The following is a 20,193-nucleotide window of genomic DNA, read 5'->3' as shown; positions in this document are numbered from 1 at the left end:
TCTGCAAGGTTTAGTGCTGAAATTTTGGCCATAAATGTGCTCCTTGTTGCAATTTTTTAACAAATCATCTGGCGCGCCTTAACACCACTTCTGTACGCCCTCAAAACTTCTGCAGCATAGCGAAGAAGGGTGTCGCTAGAGAGTCGCCGAAAATGACATCCTAAACCCTGCTGCAAGACACGGGCACGGCGAGGTGTTGACAACAGGCCTCGCCAGCGCGTGTCTACCGGCGCGGTCCCTTGTCCGTCACAGACGGCGCGAGGAACGCCATTGTGATGTCATCCATGGAAGCTGCCGGGAGCGCAGTATAGGAGACAGCGGAGTCTGCGTGAATATCGCAGCAGCTGGTAGAGTGAGTGTCTGCCTTCCACGGGCCTCGCCACATGCAGGTGGCTCCGAAGTGAAAAGGAGCACACTGTCCGCATCCGACCAACGGCTACAGTCCACAAGTATGAGCGAAAGGCATGCTTTCTCCTTTGTTCTAGATAGTTTTCCTCTGAAACGCGGACAATACTCGCGAGACAATGCCTACTTCAGCGCACAAGTAATGACACAACTAGGTTCTTTTATGCATGCTGACTCCCATTGGAGGCACATGTAGAAGTCGGGGAATATACGTCTCTGGTAGAAGTCAATGGTTGGAGCACGGATTTGAAGTATGAACTTTCTAGCGTTCGCAAAACTCACGCAAACAAAGTTTGTTGGCAGTAATTGGTAGTATCCAGCAATGTCTGTAACCAACGTTCCTTCCGCGAGTTCCTGCTGCTGAGTTTTGGTATACGCTGTCTGATCGAGTCGCAATTGTCGCCTTGGGCAACGACTTGCTCTCCATGAGATTTATATGCGTGGGCTTGCTGGAACGACATCGTATGTCGGCGGCCGCCAACTCTTGCGGATACTTACAGGACCATGTGTGCGGCTGTATGTAAGTACTACTGAAAGTGAATATGCCGAGTGCTGCTTCAGATATATATGCTTTCGTGGTATGTGTGTCTCACGGGTGTACGTTGTGGGATTCGGGCTTGCTGCGGCTGCCCTTTGCGTGGCCGCCGCCCGCTTCCCAGTTGTTCTCCACGTTCCCTTTCTCCCGCCTGAGGCGGCGGAGAGAGGCTCGGACGACTTGTCACTGTCGTTCGGGCCACAGCTCCGCCCTGGCGTCCCAGTGGCTGTTCTCATTGGCGCCTTTTGGCGGGAACACGGCACCGCTTCGACAGCCGCGCTCGCGCGACTGTCCGAGCGGAGCTCAGAGGGAGACTCCTCCGAGACATCGCAAGGTGCGTACGCAACTGTTCTTGTCTGCCGGCCTTTGTCCGCGCAGACCAGTGTGTACTCGAGTTCGTCTGCTCCGGGTATTACCTGAGAGCGAAGCTCGAGCCTGTCGATCGTGATCCAACGATCCGCGACAGGCGTACCTTGCGGTGGTTGCCCAATCTCTCTCAAAGGAACCCTTTGGTTACTGCGAGAGAGAGAGATCACAGCACGCCCTTGCGTGCTTGCGGCGCGCACTCCGTGTCACTTCGTGCGCGCAGGGGAGCCTAGCTCCTCGCGCGCTCCCTTGACACGGTGACTGCGTATGTGTGTGTATGTGCGTTTTGTATATATGTGTATGTGTGTGCGTACGTGCGTATGTGCGTTTGTATATATGTGTAGTGTGTGCGTACGTGCGTGTATGTGCGTTTGTAAATATGTGTGTGCGTATGTGCGTTTGTAAATATGCGTATGTGCGTTTGTAAATATGTGTATGTGTGTGCGTGTGTGTGTGTGTGTGTGCCGCTGGAGGATGGCGTTTCAATAAACGTCTCCTTTGTGAGCTTGGAGGTTGGTGTCCTTGCAGCGAAGTGCTCTCCTCCCGATGGAGGTTGAGTGCGCGCTGCAGTGTTTCAGTGTGCGCGTGGTGACGGCTGATCGGGGCTTCGGCTCGCGCGACGCTCGAACCCGCGGTGGTTCGTGGCCTATGTCCAAGTGGAAACCACAACTGGCGCCCAACGTGAATTGTCCCTGGCTCCACGAGTCGTTGGACAGCACATCGGCCGAGCCGGTCGCCTTGACGATCAAGCTCATGCGCCATGCCTGCCGCCCCCTGCGCGGCACTCGGCAAAGGCACTGAAACACGCTACATGGTTCTTCGGACCACCCTGCGGTGCGACCGTTGACCATATGCCTCCGCTGTTTCAGCTTTACGCCGTTGCGGAAGCAATGTGCGCGACGCCGCCGCTGCCGGCATCTCCGCACAACAGCACCCGTACCCCGCTTGCAGTCATTTCTGTTCGGGGAACGGCGAGGCGTCGGCCGGGCTCCCTCTGGAAACCGCGCCGACAGGGCGCTCAGTTGGCTGATGCGGCTCCTTGAACTTGCGAGCCGGCTGGCGCGCCATTCTCTTTTGGTACAGCATTTCGACTTTTCGGTGCAGTATCTACAGGGGAGAACGAACGTGGTAGCTGACGCGCTATCCCGTGCCCCACTCGCCCGCGGCGGCGTCTTTACGGACGGCGGGCGAAGGGGGCGAAACAGCGGACGAGCCGCAGAGCGGCACGGAGGGGACGCCTGCAGACGGGTTCCCCATTCCGCTATCCGGGTAAGCAGCACTTCGCAAAGCAGGCGAGGGTGAAAGCTCTTTGTGAGCACATCTGAGACGCCGATGCCAGCGGTAGTTTTGCTGCGAACCTGCGGGGGGACGAAACCAGGCTCTCCTTTGGGATGACTGGGATCGTTTTCAGCCATGAAGAGCTACGACGGGCCAGCAAAATGATCCGTTTTGTCGCGATGTCAGCGACGGTCTCTGGGAGACGAAGCGCCGTTACGCTGCTTGTATTGCAGCGGGCGCAGCGCCGTTACGCTACTTGTATTGAGCGGGCGCAGGGGGGCACGAGCCAGCGTGTGTCGCGGCGTGCCCCGGGGATTCATAATTGCTGGGCCATGACGGGCTCGCGCTGAAATACATAGCCACGGATGATGAGTCCTTGAACCATTTGAAGTGGCTATTCCCCAATGTCTGAGCGGCGCTCTGTTGCGTTCTCTCACGACAAACCATTGGCTGGTCATCTGAGTGGCTCCAAGGTTTCAAGAAACTGAGTCAATCGGTGACTGCAGCCCGGCATGAAGCGCGACATTTTCCGCTGTTGCCGTTCCTGCCATGTCTGTCAAATGGAGAAGTCGAGGGGTGGCAAGCCACCGGGCATGACGAAACCAACTGACAGTGTGCGTCCGTGGCAGATGGCCACCTGCGATTTCATGGGGCATTTCCCCAGTAACAAGCAGGGGCTCATTGCTGGAGAATCCCCCTATGGGGAAAGCCAGCCGTGCCTACATTGCAGACCTGAAGGCCTATGCGTAACGGCCTGACAAGCTTGCGCTGGTGCCCATTGTCACCACAGGCAAGCGCCGAGGCACACCCGATGCGGTGGAACGCAGCCGTGCCCTGCACCGGTACAAGGTGAGGCGACGGTCACCTATGTGATTGATGCCGGACGGCGGGCCTTTTCCGCAACCGAAGGCATACCGCTTCACCGAGCGAGCTTGCTCGTTCAACCCTACCCGGAAGCAAGGTTGGTCTCTACCTTTCCTAGCTCGCTCAGTTCCAGCCTTTGTATTTTATTTTGTTTTTGTGCCTCTGTTCCCATTTTTCGCTTTCTTCTGTTTCCATTCTTGCTTCTAAACTTGTAAATATTGTACAGTGAGTGCCTTCTTTTGTACAGCGCGTCTTCTCTCCTTTTTCTTCTTGAAATTGCGAGGGTTGCTCATTAGGCAGCCCCGACGCGCGGTCTTTCCGGTGTGTGTGGAAAGGAAGTTGGGACCGTTTGGGGACGGGGAGCATGACGATGCCCCTTTCACCCAAGGCCGCCGCAGTTGCGAAGGTGCTCGGGACAGGTTCGCCGCGGAAGGTCGGCATCACCCTTTGGTGTGTGAGTGGCTGTGCGTGTGCGTGCCTGGGCGTGGAGGCGACGACGTCGCGCCATGTGTGTTTGCCGGCGTGTGCGGAGCGCGGTGGAAAGGAAGCCCCGCGCGGTCTTCCCATGTGCGCCTTGGATCGCCACGGAGTCACGGACTTTCAACGCCTGGGGCCCCTTCGGCGTGTTCGCTGTCCCTGCACCTAACCTGTACCACCACCGACCGAGATCGTTTGCAGCCAACGATGAACGTTGGCCACCCAGAAGTCAACGAGCGGTGAGTCACCGCAGGCTCCCTGAGCTGCACCGACGAACTTTGGAACTTCTGTATATAGTTGTGTTTGTACATAGTTATTCTGTACATAGTTGTGTTCTGTACATGATTGTGTGCTGTACATAGTCGTTGTTACTTAGCCTCCGGAACTTTGTACATTATTCTTCATGTCATCTTGATCATTTTTTTTTTTTGTGTCAGCCTTGCTAATGTTTGTCTTTCTTGAGTGTCTGTCTTTTCGAGATCGTTCTTGCTGGAACTGAAGTGTAGTTGACTTGTTGCGTGAGAATAGCATTCTTTTCCTCATGCTGGGGACCTGCCGCGTGCTTTCACTGATGGGTAGGAGGGCAATTAAGGAGAGGAGGATGTGGGATTCGGGCTTGCTGCGGCTGCCCTTTGCGTGGCCGCCGCCCGCTTCCCAGTTGTTCTCCACGTTCCCTTTCTCCCGCCTGAGGCGGCGGAGAGAGGCTCGGACGACTTGTCACTGTCGTTCGGGCCACAGCTCCGCCCTGGCGTCCCAGTGGCTGTTCTCATTGGCGCCTTTTGGCGGGAACACGGCACCGCTTCGACAGCCGCGCTCGCGCGACTGTCCGAGCGGAGCTCAGAGGGAGACTCCTCCGAGACATCGCAAGGTGCGTACGCAACTGTTCTTGTCTGCCGGCCTTTGTCCGCGCAGACCAGTGTGTACTCGAGTTCGTCTGCTCCGGGTATTACCTGAGAGCGAAGCTCGAGCCTGTCGATCGTGATCCAACGATCCGCGACAGGCGTACCTTGCGGTGGTTGCCCAATCTCTCTCAAAGGAACCCTTTGGTTACTGCGAGGGAGAGAGATCACAGCACGCCCTTGCGTGCTTGCGGCGCGCACTCCGTGTCACTTCGTGCGCGCAGGGGAGCCTAGCTCCTCGCGCGCTCCCTTGACACGGTGACTGCGTATGTGTGTGTATGTGCGTTTTGTATATATGTGTATGTGTGTGCGTACGTGCGTATGTGCGTTTGTATATATGTGTAGTGTGTGCGTACGTGCGTGTATGTGCGTTTGTAAATATGTGTGTGCGTATGTGCGTTTGTAAATATGCGTATGTGCGTTTGTAAATATGTGTATGTGTGTGCGTGTGTGTGTGTGTGTGCCGCTGGAGGATGGCGTTTCAATAAACGTCTCCTTTGTGAGCTTGGAGGTTGGTGTCCTTGCAGCGAAGTGCTCTCCTCCCGGTGGAGGTTGAGTGCGCGCTGCAGTGTTTCAGTGCGCGCGCGGTGACGGCTGATCGGGGTTTCGGCTCGCGCGACGCTCGAACCCGCGGTGGTTGGTGGCCTATGACCACGTAGAAACCACAACGTTATTGCCGACATTTCGCCGTTAAAGGCTCTATATAGAATTGAAGCAGCAGGCTTTTTCTTTTTGTTTCTCTTGATTTGGCTCTGCATAGAAATGTCGACAAGTGTCGGCGAGTTGTCACCTTTTGGAGCGCCACTCCAGCGTAATTGACGAAGGCTTAGAAGCGTACAATCACACAAGAGATAGCGATTGTTCTGTCTGCTTCGTCTCCGCCCTTTACATTGCCGCAATGTTCCAAAGGGCGAACACATACAAGCAAGCAAAAGGCCTCAGAAGCGAGCTGTTCGTGGGACGTATCCCGGCGGCGGCAAATGCACCTATTTCGCAGTAGTATGCTCTCTTGGTAGACTTGTCTCGCGGAGCTGTAATATGTAACGCTGAATAGCTGCAGTTTCGGGTGGCACATCGAAAAGGAAAGCCATATCTTTGTTTACTGTTGTTTCGTTTAAAGAACTAACATAGACATCATAGTCAAACCTCGCTTTTACACACTATAACAAAATAGTGGATATAACAAAGAAATCTCTATTTCCCTTCGAAGATCCCTTAGGATATCATGCATCTGATCTCGTTTATACGAACTGAAGTTTTTCTGTGATAGAGATAACTGTGATGACTCGAGGGTTCACACTGGACATGAGGAGATTGAGGCACAGACTCGGGATATAGTGTTTAACATATTTAATTAAAACAACTGGCTCAGTTTCGCTTACGGCTCGCCGTCACTGGGCTGTGTCGACGTGGTGCGGCACGAGCTCCGAAGAAGGGCTTGAATGCCGAAAGATGCGGCTCACCGTCACTGGGCTGCGTCGCTTCGTCAGCGTGGTGCTTGCTGCACTGACTCCGAAGAAGAGCTGTTCGTCACGGCCAGGTGTTGGAATGTCGAGGGCTGTCGCTGTTTCGTTTCCAGCTGGCGGTGGGATGAGCTGCCAGGTGTGCAGGCAGGATGACAGGGGCCGAACTTGAACGGCGGCTAGACCTCGGGCTCACAGGTCGTAGTGCAGCCCCAGTCTTCTGCCTTGCTCGTCTTCTGTTCGACCGTGTCGTTTGCTGCCTGCGATTGCTCTTCCCCCGCCCTCCCGTTCGCCTCCTCTTTTTAAGCCCTTTCACTCCATTGTTGCGCCTTCTTTTCACGGGTTGAGCGGTTCCCGCGGCCGCGGCTGCCTTTGATAGCTCCCCCGCGTCTTTTGCACTCCGCAGGTCCCGTCCCGAGAGAGTAGTCGGTGACTATCCATAAATGGGCAGATTTTCGTTCCGCGATACCAAGTATATCAAATACTCGACACCAGCATGGCGCGGTCAGCAGTGTCCATAAGTCACTGACCGGCGTCCGCGGCCTCGTGCACGAGCCTTCACATAACGAAGCCTAAATGACAATCACCGGTCTCTTCACGTTAGATATGCTCATTCTTAACGATGCGCAAAAGTTCCGTTGGCAGATTTCGAGGTTACCGCGAAAACTCGCCTCTCCCAAACACACTCAAATTTTGCGCAACCCCTCAACGCATGGGGTGTGCTTCTAGGTCTATTCGTCGGCTTCTGCGAGGCAAAATTTGCGTGTTCCCATTTTCGTCGAAATTCGAGCGTGCGACCCTATGCGCCTCAACGAAGTTGCAAAGATCATTGAAACCCTTTGTCCAGCTTCCTCACTGAGCATATGATTGGCGCTTCGTACACTCCGTGCTTCTCAGCGCGGTCGCGTCGTGTGTACGTTTTGGGCAATGAGTGTGTTTAGTGTACTTCATTGTATTCACATGATGCTGGTCTCGCAAGGCTCAAATGATTGGCCGTGTGAGAGTGGTGGAAAACAAAACACCCGAGGACGACAGCAGTCAAAATATTAACAAATTTATAGCACAGCGCGACCCACAATGATCCGCTACCGCGGACTTCACTGCGCATGCGCAAATAGCCTTGATGGCGCCAGAGGGCACCACGTGCTGGTAGGCGCCGTGTGCGCTTGTTGCATAAGGACAAGCAAGTCGGCGCGTGCGCAGTAGCGGATCGCGCTATAACCCTCTAATAGCGTTCCGTATGGCATATAGCCATTTTTCACCCATGCAGTGAAGCCGTCTAGTAGCGCCATTGTGACTAGGACTAGCGTGCCCGTGCGTTCATGCCTAGGCATCACACTTGGAAGCACACCAAAACGTGCATTCGTGACGAAAATGTTGCCTCGCGCCCGCTGTTACCACTGCCAATATCGACTGTAGTGCCAAGAAAACGGGGCTAAACTTTGGGAATAGCTTCTCCTTCTCCTCTACGGCACTCTCCCAAAACCGATCTTCTGAATGCTGCAGCTTGTATATATGCGGCTGCAGAAGAAATGAATGCATTTTGACTCGGCTGCGATACTCACTCGATGCATTAATATTCGGCCAAATCGGAGCTCCTTCTTACGTTCGCCTTCACCTGCAACCCACTCCGTTAACCCCAAGCACTTACCACCCATTATCTTATCCTCTCATATCCATTCATTCTTTCTTTCTTAGATTATCAGTCACTGATCAGGGTTTGTTCCCTAATCCATTCTATTTTCTTCCTGTCTCTTACAGTAACTTCTGCCATTTTTCGTACTGCAGTTCGTTGCTGTTTCTTTAATTTTAGTTAAACCTTTTCTTCCATGTTTCTGTCCCGTAGTCTAGCGCTGGCAAGATGCACATTTGGTACTACTGACAGCTGTCATTCATGGCCTGAGAGGACTTGCCAAATGCACTTCACCCGGTTCTTAATTTGTTTTATTAGCGCCGTTTATTGCCTCAAGGTATTAAGGTGTTTGATTATAGGTAAAGAAAGTTTCATAAGCGTGATGGCTTTGGGGCAGAATTAAAGTGCTGCGAGCGCAACTTCAAAAGTTCGGAGCTGAACTTGCACTACTCCGACTGCTCTTGATAAGCCGCCCACCACTCGAAGCGGCTGAATGCGGCTCGAGGTTCCGAAGCATGTATACTTTTGTTCTCGCGCGAATAAGCTATCGATTCATTTTGCTAGCATTTTTCTTACGCGGGTTCATCTTGGGTCGCGCGTAATTTCCACACGTTCTCGCAAAGAAGTGTGCGCAGCGAGCCTTCGAGTCGACCCCGAGGCGGTGTGTGTCTGGCGTCGAGTGCCGCGACTCCTTCTGAGCGGTCGAAGTGAGGAGCGATTTCCCTAGCTGCGCAGAAGTAGAGAGGGAAAACAGGAAAGAGTTGCCTCCCGAAAAGGGAAGATGTCACGTGTCTGAAAAGCTCGACCAATACGAGAAGCTGGCGTGGGCTGCCGACGGCCGCAGTCGATAACTGCTGCCGCTGGCTCTTCGATCGATCTAGTTGGAGGCTTCTCGCCACCCCCACACTTCAAATACCGCACAACTACGCATTCAACTTAGAGATCGTCGCGTCGCCTAGGGAGGAAATTAAACACTATAAGTTGCAAAAGAGGGTTATTTACTTTCTGAAAGTAGAACTTATAAACATCGATAGAGGAAGCAGGCACCTGTTGGTTCTTAAAAAGTTGCTTCGGGAAATTATGTAATCTTAGCGTGGGATTTTGGGACTTCGTGCAAGACATGCCTGGACGCAGTGCAGGCTGCGCTGCTCTAAGATGGCGTCTGCCCCGACCGCCACTGCAATGGCGTGAGACGAACGACCGCGGCCGCGCATGGACCTGGGCCGCGGCCTGGCTATGAGCTAGGGCCGCCACCCCTTCGCCGCCGAGGCGGGAGCCGCACTCCGAAGCACGGCGCCCACTCCGGTAAGACTGCGTGCACGGCGTGTACATTTTACGTTTTCCGACACCCGAGCATGAGCGGCATTGACTGTCTTCCCTTTCAGCCTGAGCAGAGTGTTCAAGAGAGGCATCTAAATGACGGTAGTTTGCAGCAGCTTTTTTGTCGGTGACTGTTCGAAGATGTAGAGGAAAGTTTTGTGATATAGGCTAAGGCCCGTCAGGTCGCACGGTATCGAAACTGGGTCCGTAACCCGTGGGCAGAGCGTTTGGCGCCTTTAGTCGCACTCATGCCCCGCTGCTTGCCGTTCTGCAAGGTTCAGTTTAGCAATGAGCTTATTTGGGTATACATAGAAAGGGCTTTTTATCGGCAAATTGATGTTAGAAGACGTAATGACCTGCACCCTAATGCGATATTCGAAGCCAGGAAATGCAGAAGCAAAATGCGCCTGGTCTACTCAATTGTTTGACCTTTCGCACGCCATTCCAGCTATAGTCGTGCTGTTGAGGGTGTAACGTATTTTAAGCCATCCCCGACATTTGAGCAGGATGTGCTATTTTTTGAAGCGCATGGCTGACATTTGCGCGTGGTGCGTGTGTCTGTGAACACGTGGTTTCATATTCCACTAGCCTTCGGTCAAGTCAATTTCGTGTGACTGCACGCGCTTGTTCTATGTATAACTATATCATTCGGTGGAAATGCGGCCACATGGATATTCGCAGGACCTTTTCATGGGTCAGAGCAGTGGTCTAGGTGGTTCTGGTCAGGTACGCTTTCATTATTGTGTGAGGGCTACAGTGCGTCGTTGCTGCAGCGTGCAACATCCACTTCTACGACTCATCACGGTAAGTTATTCTTCAGCAAAAACTAACTGAAAATGCAAAGGGAGTAAGTTTAATTTGTCTATGGACATGTATACAGGATAAACTTAGGCCATAAGACATGAAACGATGAACGCTCGAGGATGCGTGGCGTACGTACAGGGTCATCCACACTTATGGGGAGCAGACGAGCGCGTGGCTGCTCTCTTCGGAGTGCCAGAGCGTCCGACTCAACTGTGCATCGAAGTAAAATGACAGCCCATGCGAAGCACCACCTTGACGTTCATCTGTACTTGTGCCGCTTTGCTTCAATGTGCGGCAGTGTTGAACACAACAGCGATTCAAAGAGAGCATCCACCCTCTCGTTTTTTCACCTATATAAGAGTGGTCGACCTTGTACACCGAGTATAGCTGACTCTTGCAGCTGTGGAAAAGAAAACTCCAACGAACATCTACACTGTGGCAATACGAAAGGACAGCTGGGATGGCGCGAAATGCCGATGAACGCAAGCATACGGCTGTAGGGTTTGCATATGTCACGCAAAAACGATCGTACTCATCACCTCATAATTCATTTTTCGAAACATGGCAGAGATGAGGTGTTTACAGTGTTGAGTAGCTCGTGCATTATAGCAGTCAACGGGTGTGGGTTCACCGCGCATGACGCAGGCCGAGTCGTCGAACCGGTCGCGGCTGCTGGCGCTGTGCCTGGCCGTCGCCTGCGGCACCTGCTTCCTGGCGGCACAGCTGCTCGTGCCTCCTCCACCGCCGCCGTCGCCGCCGACGGCCGAGCGGCAAAGACCCTCCACCATGCCGCAGGCCGTGCCGGCGCCGGCGGCGGCCGCCGATCCAGACATGCGGCGGCGGCTGCCACAGTGCGTCATCATCGGCGCCCGCAAGTGCGGCACGCGGGCGCTGCTCGAGTTCCTGGCCCTGCACCCGTCCGTACAGAAGGCGCCCGATGAGGTGCACTTCTTCGACGACGACGAGCGCTATGCGCTAGGCCTCGACTGGTACCGTCGCCGCATGCCGGCGTCGCGCTCCGGACAGCTGACGGTGGAGAAGTCGCCCGCCTACTTTGTGACAGAGGCGGCCCCGGGGCGCGTCTGGGCCATGAACGCCTCACTGCTGCTGCTGCTGATCGTGCGAGACCCCGTCGTGCGGCTTGTGTCCGACTACGCGCAGTTGGCTGCCAACCGGCGCCAGCTGCAGCGCGAGGAGGCGCCACCCTTTGAGAAGCTCATCCTGCTTCCGGACGGCGCCGTGAACGCCGAGTACCGGCCTGTCCGCACCAGCATGTACGCGGTGCATGTTCGCCGCTGGCTTTCGCACTTCCCGCGGCGACAGCTGCACGTGGTCGATGGCGACCGCCTGGTGCGCGAACCGCTGAGAGAACTGCGTCGCGTCGAGGCCTTCCTGAGACTCCCGGCGCGCATTCCGAGTGGCGCCCTGTACTTCAACCGCACCAAGGGCTTCTTCTGCCTGCGGCCAAATGACACAGCGGCGGGCCGATGCCTCAACGACAGCAAGGGCCGCCGGCACCCGCACGTGCCGGGACCCGTGGTCAGCCGGCTAAGGCAGTTCTTCGCGCCCTTCAACAGGGAGTTCTACCACCTCATGGGCAGGGACTTTGGATGGCCTGAGCAGTAGTAGCTGACGTTGCTTTTATCCCTCACGATCTCTTTCTCGCGGCTTCCTGACGTTCTCTCTCTCTGGCCAGGGCTCTCAATAAGAGGCATATCATTTTGAAGGTATACAAAGATATGTACGTTTAGCGCCTACACTCTTGTCTCACTAAAACTCTGCAGTGCTGTTGGAGCTGGAGCTTACCCGAGTAGGAAGGCCGCCCTCTTGCAGTTGACGTCGCTCTTATAGCCCTCACGATCACCATCTCGCGGTTGCCCGGCGTTCTCTCAGCAACAGCCATGTCATTTTTGAAGGGGTTCATCCGGTGCTAAATGATTGCGGGGCAGACGAAACCCCAAGAAAGCTATTTCAAAGTTTGAAAATAATTCAGGGAAAGAAGGACTGTAGCCTGCCCGAGCAGCAGTAACTGACACTGCTCTTCTCCCTAACTATATCGCGGTTACCTGACGTTGTTTCCGGGGACAGAACTCTCACAAAAGGGCATATCACTTTGAAAGCATACGTCTTGCGGCTGTGGACGTCTCCCACACTAAAACTGTGCAGTGTTGTCTGAGCTACAGAGCTGGCATCAGCCATTCAGGTGGACTAGTATGTGTAGAAGTATAGACTGCGTTACCTCGCAGTATGTACATCATGAAAATATATGTTACTTTTTCTTTTTCCGGAACGGAAGCGCGTGTTCCGCTTCCTTGACACACATCTACTGCAAGACCAGCGCATTTCGTTAGGTTCATTAATGAAATGACAACTTCACGTTTTTGCGACTAATTCCTCGCTAGAAGTATCCAGGCCACGGTTTGCTTCTCGGTCGTATAGTGGAGAGCTTCTGTCACACCACACGCCGTAATATTTAGAAGGTAATAAGAACGCTTGTTCTCATTTTACGAGACATTTTCGTATTCAGATGAGCCATAAGGGCTCCGAGAGAAGCAAAACATGCATGTCTATTCCTTTTGGCAAATACGATACGTCTGAGTAACAGCCTCAGCGCGCGTCGTAGCCTCCATAGCACTGCATACTTTTACTGAGACGAGACTCTAGCGCGAGATTGGCCTCGCTGGGACTAGAATATGTTAGGTTATTTCAGGTTTTGATTCAGACAGAAATTTTAGTACGCCCTGGACAGTGGGGTTCCATTTGGAGAAAAGAAGGTGTAAAATTAAGCGAAAAGGGGATTTTCACAGTTTTCGAAAGTTTCTGAAACTTATACATGTCTCAATATCACAAAGTTTTCGAAGCTTCAGCATGGGAAAATTGCCTGAACTAGGAATACTTTGGGTGTAATTGAGGGAATTTTCTGTTACAGAGCAGCACATAGACTACACTGCACTGGCCCCGGTTCAAGTGGTTTCTTTGGCATTGGCGCGACCTTTTGCGTCGTCTTAGGAGGGTCAGTGGTGCAGGTCGCTGTCTTATAGACGAGGTACACGCGTAGATATCTGACGGGTCTCTGAAGCTCGTATTGCTCCGAAGGGATGTCCGTTTTTCTTTTGTACTTCGCACTGGGCGATGTGCTGAATCGTTCACTCTGGGTCTGCACGTTCAAAACTCGATGACGGATCGCCTAATGCGCACGCGGAAGTTTTGAGAAAGTGGGCGGCTTTGCACATGTTACGCCACCTAATTAGAAAGGACTTTACGCACACCGACTCCCTACCCTGCATCGGACGCTGGACTGTGACAGCTGGTTTAAAACTAAGTCGCTTGAAAAGGAAAAAAAGAAAGAAGAACCTGCTTGCGAAACCCGTTGTTTGTACGCAGCTTTATCAACTCTGCTTCATATATGTGACTTTCTCTCGGTTCAGACATAGTCAAGAGCAGATTTATATTGACACAAGCCGGAATTTGAACCTCGGGTTGGCATGATGAGCGAGGATTCTGCAGGGCGATGAATGGATTCGTTGATCCCATGTCTCTGATTGCAGTCTTCATGTGGCTGATTATAGCTATCGCAGTGGGCGAAATTCTGATCCTCGATCGTCGTACGGGGCAAAATCCAACAAAGTGATATTTTGACCGAAGAAAGTTTTCATTGTAATTGAAGCTTGCCGTATCAGTAGAGTCCCCAGAATAGTTGTGTAAGCGAGAGACTGTCGACAACTTTAATCAAACTAGTCCACACTGCCGCATGTGCAGCCTGCTTTTATATAAAATGCGATTCATTGTAGTTGGAACGTTCGAGCCCACTCATCAGCTCCGTTTTTTTTTTTTTTTTTTTTTGGCTAACTCGTCCGCGAGAAAAATATCTAGAATACAAGAAAAACTCACTGGATGGTTACCTATTGCGTAATGCAACAATCAGCGACACGTTTTGCTGTTGTCAATTTACAATACCATATGGAACTATGTATGACGTCACCGTAGAGTCACTCGTGACGCCACTGTGTTCGGGCCACTGGGCGTAGTGTTTTGCAATGACTTCACTATAGGCTGGCCAAATAGTTTGGTGTGGCGTTACGGCCAACGCAGCAGGGCCAGTAATCTTAGCCTTGACAGCTATCCCAAAATTACGTGTTTTGCATTCATGCTTAGACAGGTATCATATAGTTGCGTCCAAACCGAATGTTCGCCCTCCTATTGAAGAGGAATGTGTGCGCTCACTCTGTTTTCATCGAAGCAGTTCTCTGCAATCTGATCATTTTCTATACGCGCGACAGTGCGCTGTCCTGCGCGGAGGGTGGGGGATCGGTGTGCTCACAACGTCCCTTCATGTCGTAATGTTGGCACAATGTTCAAGACAATCACGTTACATTTTTCTCGACGCAGAAGACAATCACTGACTACTGCTTTTTTTTTTTTTTTTTTTTTTTTTTTTTTGGTGTTCGCCGAATCGTCCGCCAGTTCTGTGAAGGCGATGATGCATTTTCTAGAGTCGTGACAATCACACTTACGGGGCTTGCCAAAGAAAGTCCTGCAACCTTTTTTGAGGCTTCCACGATATGTGCGTTGTGTTGCCGTGCATGCACATCCAGCCGCAAAGCGATGCTTACTCCAAAAATTCGCTTGCGGGTTGGGTTGAACCCCGGGTGACGAATTGGGGAGATTATAGTGGGCCTTAGGTGAAATGCGCAACAGTCGCTCTGACCTCAACTACGCTTATGTCTCTCTCAACCTGTTTGTTGTAACGAGCACACAATGAACCGCGCAATATCCACGAATGTCCCTTAACGTGCTTTGTGCAAACGTTATGGATTCCATATCAAATACAGTGAAAATCTCGTTACAAGCATTGCTGATGAGCAGGCAGAAAAATATAGAGAAACACCGGACGATGCCCTTTATCGTTTCCGGAGAGAACTGCACACGCAATCAGGGTAACCGCGATAAACTTCGATGGCTTTGTTTCGCAAAGTGAATCTTCGCGACTGGAGCGGCTGAGTGGGTCACAAACTGAGGGGCCCTTTTCGCGGGTTTGCAGAGACAATCACTCATGTGGCACTGCTTTTCTGCGGGGTGACAATCAATGTTTGCCTTATCTTGGCATTTTCTGAAACTCTTCACTCACATGTTTCTATATATATATATATATATATATACACACGCATACATAGGTCATTTTGCAGACTTTATTCAGACAATCAAGGACTGCAGGTGGTCGGAGACGATGATGTCATTGTTGTTGCTATACATATGTGTATACCCGTAGCATTTTTTTCCGAGAGCTTTGTGACGACGCGCTATTAAGGACGTCGCGCAGATCTCTTGCGGTGGCATTTTCCGAGACAATCACGCGTACAACTTACATCTTATGCGGGACGACAATCTGTGTTTATAGCCCGTATACAGCATTTCTCGAAAGCCTTAACATAAATAGTGCTACCTTTACATTTTCCTCCGTAGCGCCCAAAGCGGTGCAATTACAGCGCTCTGCGGAAGACGATGTTCACTCAGACGATGTTCGCACTCGGGGCAGACGATGAAGCGGTTACTGTCGTTATCTATCCTGTTTCCTTCAAGTCAAGTGGGGTCAACGTGGCTATTATTAAGTTGTGCTAGGTAGCAAGATTTTGCGAAAAAACAGTGGTTTGTGCTCATGAGCACGTGACTTGCACTGACGTCATAGCTGGCGCCATCTGCTGGGCAATCCCCTATAACCACGCTTACATCTTTTACGTCGCTCATTACATCATCTGTTACTTCACGTGCAAGCCATATATGGAAAGCTTGCACCTGATAATTTTTTTCCGACACTCGAATTTCTTGCATGTATTGATGCCATTTACAACATTTCTGCAAGACAGCGGCTGCGGTGACGTCAGCACAGGTCAGTAACGTGAATTGACATTTGTGAATGGGGGCTTGTGTTTACTCAACGGAGGCGCAGTGACGTGCTTGCGCCGCTTTGGAGCTCCGATGTATATGCCATACATATATACATACATAGTTCGTTTTGTGTGCGCAATGACAATCATTGTTTAGCCGCGGGAGTGTTATACATGCGTGTGCTTGGTTTTGTGTGCGTGTGTGTGTGTGTACGCTACGAGGCGCAATAAATAAATGGCCTGCCTCTTCCGCTGGCCGAAACGTCTTTCGTCTCCCTTTCAGTCTCACGCGGATGATTCCTGCCTTTAGCATGAAGTATGTGATGCCGGAAAACCACGCCGTCCTTTATAGAGATACAACTGTACGGGCCAAAAATGCGCAACTGCCTTTTATTTTAAAAATAAGGCTATTTCTGCTACATATAGCTGCAAATTAGAATCGCGGACAGCATCGTTTAGCCACATTTTCAAGATTTTCACAGTAACTGGCGCTTGGAGAAGAATTCTTCTCCAAGCGGACAAGAAGTGGAAGCTGTGACAGATTTTCTGTTCTTGGGCGCCAAGATTACCTCGGAAGGAGACTGCAGCCATGAAATTAGGAGACGCCTGCTTCTGGGAAAGAGAGCAATGGTTAGCCTTGACCGCCTAGTAAAGAGCAGAGACATTAGTCTGCCAACCAAGATCCGTATAACCCGTGCTATGGTCTTTCCAGTTGTGATGTATGGATGCGAGAGTTGAACTGTGAAAAAGGCTGACCGCCGAAGAATTGACGCGTTTGAATTGGTGCTGGCGAAGACTCTTAAGAGTTCCTTGGACTGCCAGAAGATCAAATCAGTCGATATTGTCGACCATAAACCCTGACTGCTCATTGGAGGGTCAAATTCTAAAGTTAAAGCTCAGCTACTTTGGTCATCTGATGAGAAAAGAGGAGTCGCTGGAGAAAGATTTGATGTTGGGAAAGGTTGAGGGTCGCCGGAGAAGGGGTAGGTAGCGAACGCGATGGTTAGATGGCATTCTCGAGGCATTGCAGATGAAGCTATGTGATGTTGAGAAGATAGTGAGAGACTGGAAAGCGTGGCGTGACATGGTCCATAGGGTCACGAAGAGTCGGACACGACTGAACGCCTGAACTGAACTGAAATCAGCTTTCTGCTCCATGTGGATATCATATACAGCAACTTACCCTTCATTTCAAAATTGTCTTCAATTTTGCAGTAATTATTCATTTTACCGTGCGTGTGTTGTGTTCTAAAACGTCGGAGACAGCTCCTCATGGAACAATTGCTGGACCCGTAGCTGCGAAAATGTTTTTACCTGTGCTCAAGGAAATGCTCTATCTCAAGAGAAATGTTGATTTATGCTACATACCGAACTTTAGGCCGGACGACCAGAGGGTAGAGGAGGAGGAGGAAGAGGAAGAATTTTTTATTTTCCAACAGATAAAGGTGCATAGCTCCTACATAAAAAAAAAAAATCCTCACCAATAGAGCTTAGGATCAACCTGAAGTACATCGCAGAGATCCGCACGCTGCACCGCGCGGCAATATCCAAAGGTCACGACATCATCTACCAGTGGTTGCCAGGACACTGTGGCATTGCGGGCAATAACCAGGGCCCGTATTTTGAGTTTGCGTCGTTATCGAAGTGTCGCTATCTCACGCGACCACGAGTCATCTGATTGATGGAAACGCCGGAACTGGGTGTTGCCAATACGGAACCGGAAGAGGTGGCCACATCATATTCCGGAGTTTCCACCAATTAGATTACTCGAGGTCGGGGAGATACCGACACTTTAGATAACGACGCAAACTCGGAATACGGGCCCAGGCGGACGACGCTGCCCGTTCTGCCCACAACGACGGACTTCCAGTCCAAATTCCGTTAACGAGAGCCGACGGAGCGAGCGGGCTTCGCTGTTTGACTGTGAAGCTGACACATTCAGCGTGGAACACCGGAGAGTTCTTCAACCTCCGTCTCAAGGCGTCGGACCCCGGACTGCGCCTGCGTATTCCCCACCACACAACATGTCGTGAAACAACGTTACTGTGCCGCCTGGCTTGGCGTTGCTTTCGCAAACAAATACGCCTTCCTGATCGGGATGGCTGACAGCCCTGCTGACGAAACGATTGAGCACCTTCTTTGTAAGTGCCCTGTTTTTGCAACTGAAAGACATACGCTGCGAACTACATTGGATCGTCTGGACGCTCTCCCCTTAACGGAAGGGAAGATCTTGGGACCATGGTCACAAACGTCATCTTCGCTCAAAGCCTACAGGACACTTCTGAGTTTTTTAAAGAAAAACTAGCATGATTGACAAACTGTGACTTTCTCACCTCCTCTCCTCTTCTACCCTGCCTCTTTAATCTCGCATTCCTCTTCCCAAATTCAGGGTAGCCAACCGGAATTCTATCTGGTTAACATCCCTGTCTTCCGCTCTCCTTTTCTCCTTCTCCTCCTCCTCCGATGGCAGAGCACTCACACATTTCACCCGTTACAATTAATGTTCCTCCTGGACGACAACGTCACGGAATCAGAGGTTCGAGCAGTGCATGCTCACGAGCCTGAGGAGGAACACAGCATCTTTGGCAAACGGTATTACCTACAAGATGCTCCAGAACCATGACAAACCGCCCTGACCAATTATTATAATAAAGTGTGGAGGATCGGCCCACTCCCGCAAGAACCGCGTGCGCCATGCTGACGTAAATCTCATTTATAAATAAGGTAAGCCGCTCTCCCTCCACGATCTTCGACTTATATCGTTATATCCCTGACTTCGTGTGGCGGAAAACTGTTGGAACACGTCGTGCTGAACCGGTTCCCTCCACACTTGGAGTAGTAGTAGTAGTAAAAACGTTATTTAGTGAAGGCCAAAAAATAAATAAAATTATGTTGCGCCGTTCCATGGGTGGCCTTCCGGCTGCTTATCGTGGCCTCCATGCCTATAAGGCCATAATAAAACTGGCCTGGGTCCTACCGGGGTAATCTATCACTTCCTCTTCTAGCTAAAGGTGCATATCTTGAGTCGCGAGATGAGGCCCACGCTTTCCTCTCCCCTGCACGCCTTGCCCTTATTCACCCCGGTGCCTTCTCGCCCAAATACACGCTTTGCAGCTCTCCCCGAGCAGACTATGCTCACATTCTGTACTCGTGTTTGGCGCACTTTCCCCCCGTTTCCTGGCAAATAAACAGCCCGCAGCTGTGGGAGGCTGCTTTGGCCAGCTCGGAGCCGCATATTCAACAGCGGCTTACGACCTGGGCAGCGGAAGTCGCCGCCAGGCACACATCTTCTGAAGGTCGCCTTAGACAACGTGTCGCATGATGCCATATTGGCGGGCCTAGCAAAGTCGCATTGTGGCCAGCGCATAATATGATAACAAGAGGACCCAAGTTGTCGATCCAGAGATTGACCATCACCTAGAAGGCACTCCCGTCCCCAGAGTGGACATACGGGTGCTGGGTTTGTACCTACAGTCTAACGGCCGAGCGGCATATACACACAGCTGCTCCAGAAGCGATTCGCGCAGGTGCCACACTTGATTCGCCGCACCCAAAGAACACCGCCACTTCCGCACCCAAAACGCACCAACACCGAAGCTGTGGCATGGCGTCAGCTTCGGACTCGCACTTCTAATAACCTGTACCACAAACACCTTTTCTTCTCCACCCGCTACCCACAGAAACAACACCGACCCACTCTATATACTATTCTGTTTGGGTGTTCCACCCATAAATCTTCCCACTACCTCCTCTTGGGAAGATGCCCTGTCCCGCACTAGCCGATGGACCAACGCCGGCTGATCGAGCGGGCCGAACGAATATATCTGGCTAGCGGCCGGGGCAATTGTTCTTGAAACCGCTGTGACCAGCAACAGCCCGAAAGACCAGCGACAGCTGCTCTGGCGGGCCTGCAGGATCGTGGCGGCACATGGAGCCCTGGACCCTCAGTTCAAGGATGCAAGGAAAATAGAGAATAAAAGTTTTTCCTCCTCATCCTCTTCCAATTGTCATAGCGATCAGTCATTACATCGAATTAATGTCTGACGATCGAGCTTTTTCTCCCTATGTTGATAGGCTGGGCTATCACCACGAACGTTGTGTTTCATTAAATATACTTTCTGATTCTCTCCGAACGTTTTAATGAACAGTGCGAATAGTAAAGTATATCCGAACAGCAAGCGTGCACTAATCAGGCATTCGTTTCCGGTTTTAAACTTCGCGGTTTTCACTGTGTTCGCATCGCGTCATCGTGTTGGAAACGGAA

The 20,193-nt window shown here is 51.7% G+C and overlaps 1 protein-coding gene across 2 annotated transcripts; it reads left to right on the top strand.

The window, feature by feature from the left end:
- The first annotated feature begins 283 nt into the window (after positions 1–283).
- LOC146179534 (heparan sulfate glucosamine 3-O-sulfotransferase 5-like) lies at positions 284–16,189 on the top strand. 2 transcript variants are annotated; one of them, XM_084579186.1, is made up of 3 exons: positions 284–449; positions 9,060–9,225; positions 10,690–16,189. In XM_084579186.1, exon 3 carries the CDS (start codon positions 10,831–10,833, stop codon positions 11,668–11,670), a length of 840 nt encoding a protein of 279 aa, XP_084435312.1. In that variant the 5' UTR covers positions 284–449; positions 9,060–9,225; positions 10,690–10,830; the 3' UTR covers positions 11,671–16,189. The 2 variants fall into 2 exon arrangements, with proteins under 2 accessions (XP_084435312.1, XP_084435311.1); XM_084579185.1 differs by lacking the exons at positions 284–449; positions 9,060–9,225 and having other exon boundaries at positions 10,409–16,189.
- The last annotated feature ends 4,004 nt before the right edge of the window (positions 16,190–20,193 follow it).

The sequence above is a fragment of the Amblyomma maculatum genome, chromosome 9, assembly GCF_055883805.1.
Source record: "Amblyomma maculatum isolate TAMU_Amacu chromosome 9, ASM5588380v1, whole genome shotgun sequence".
Lineage (NCBI taxonomy): Eukaryota > Metazoa > Arthropoda > Arachnida > Ixodida > Ixodidae > Amblyomma > Amblyomma maculatum.
Note: the sequence above shows the minus strand (reverse complement) of the source record. Positions and strands in the feature narration are given on the sequence as shown.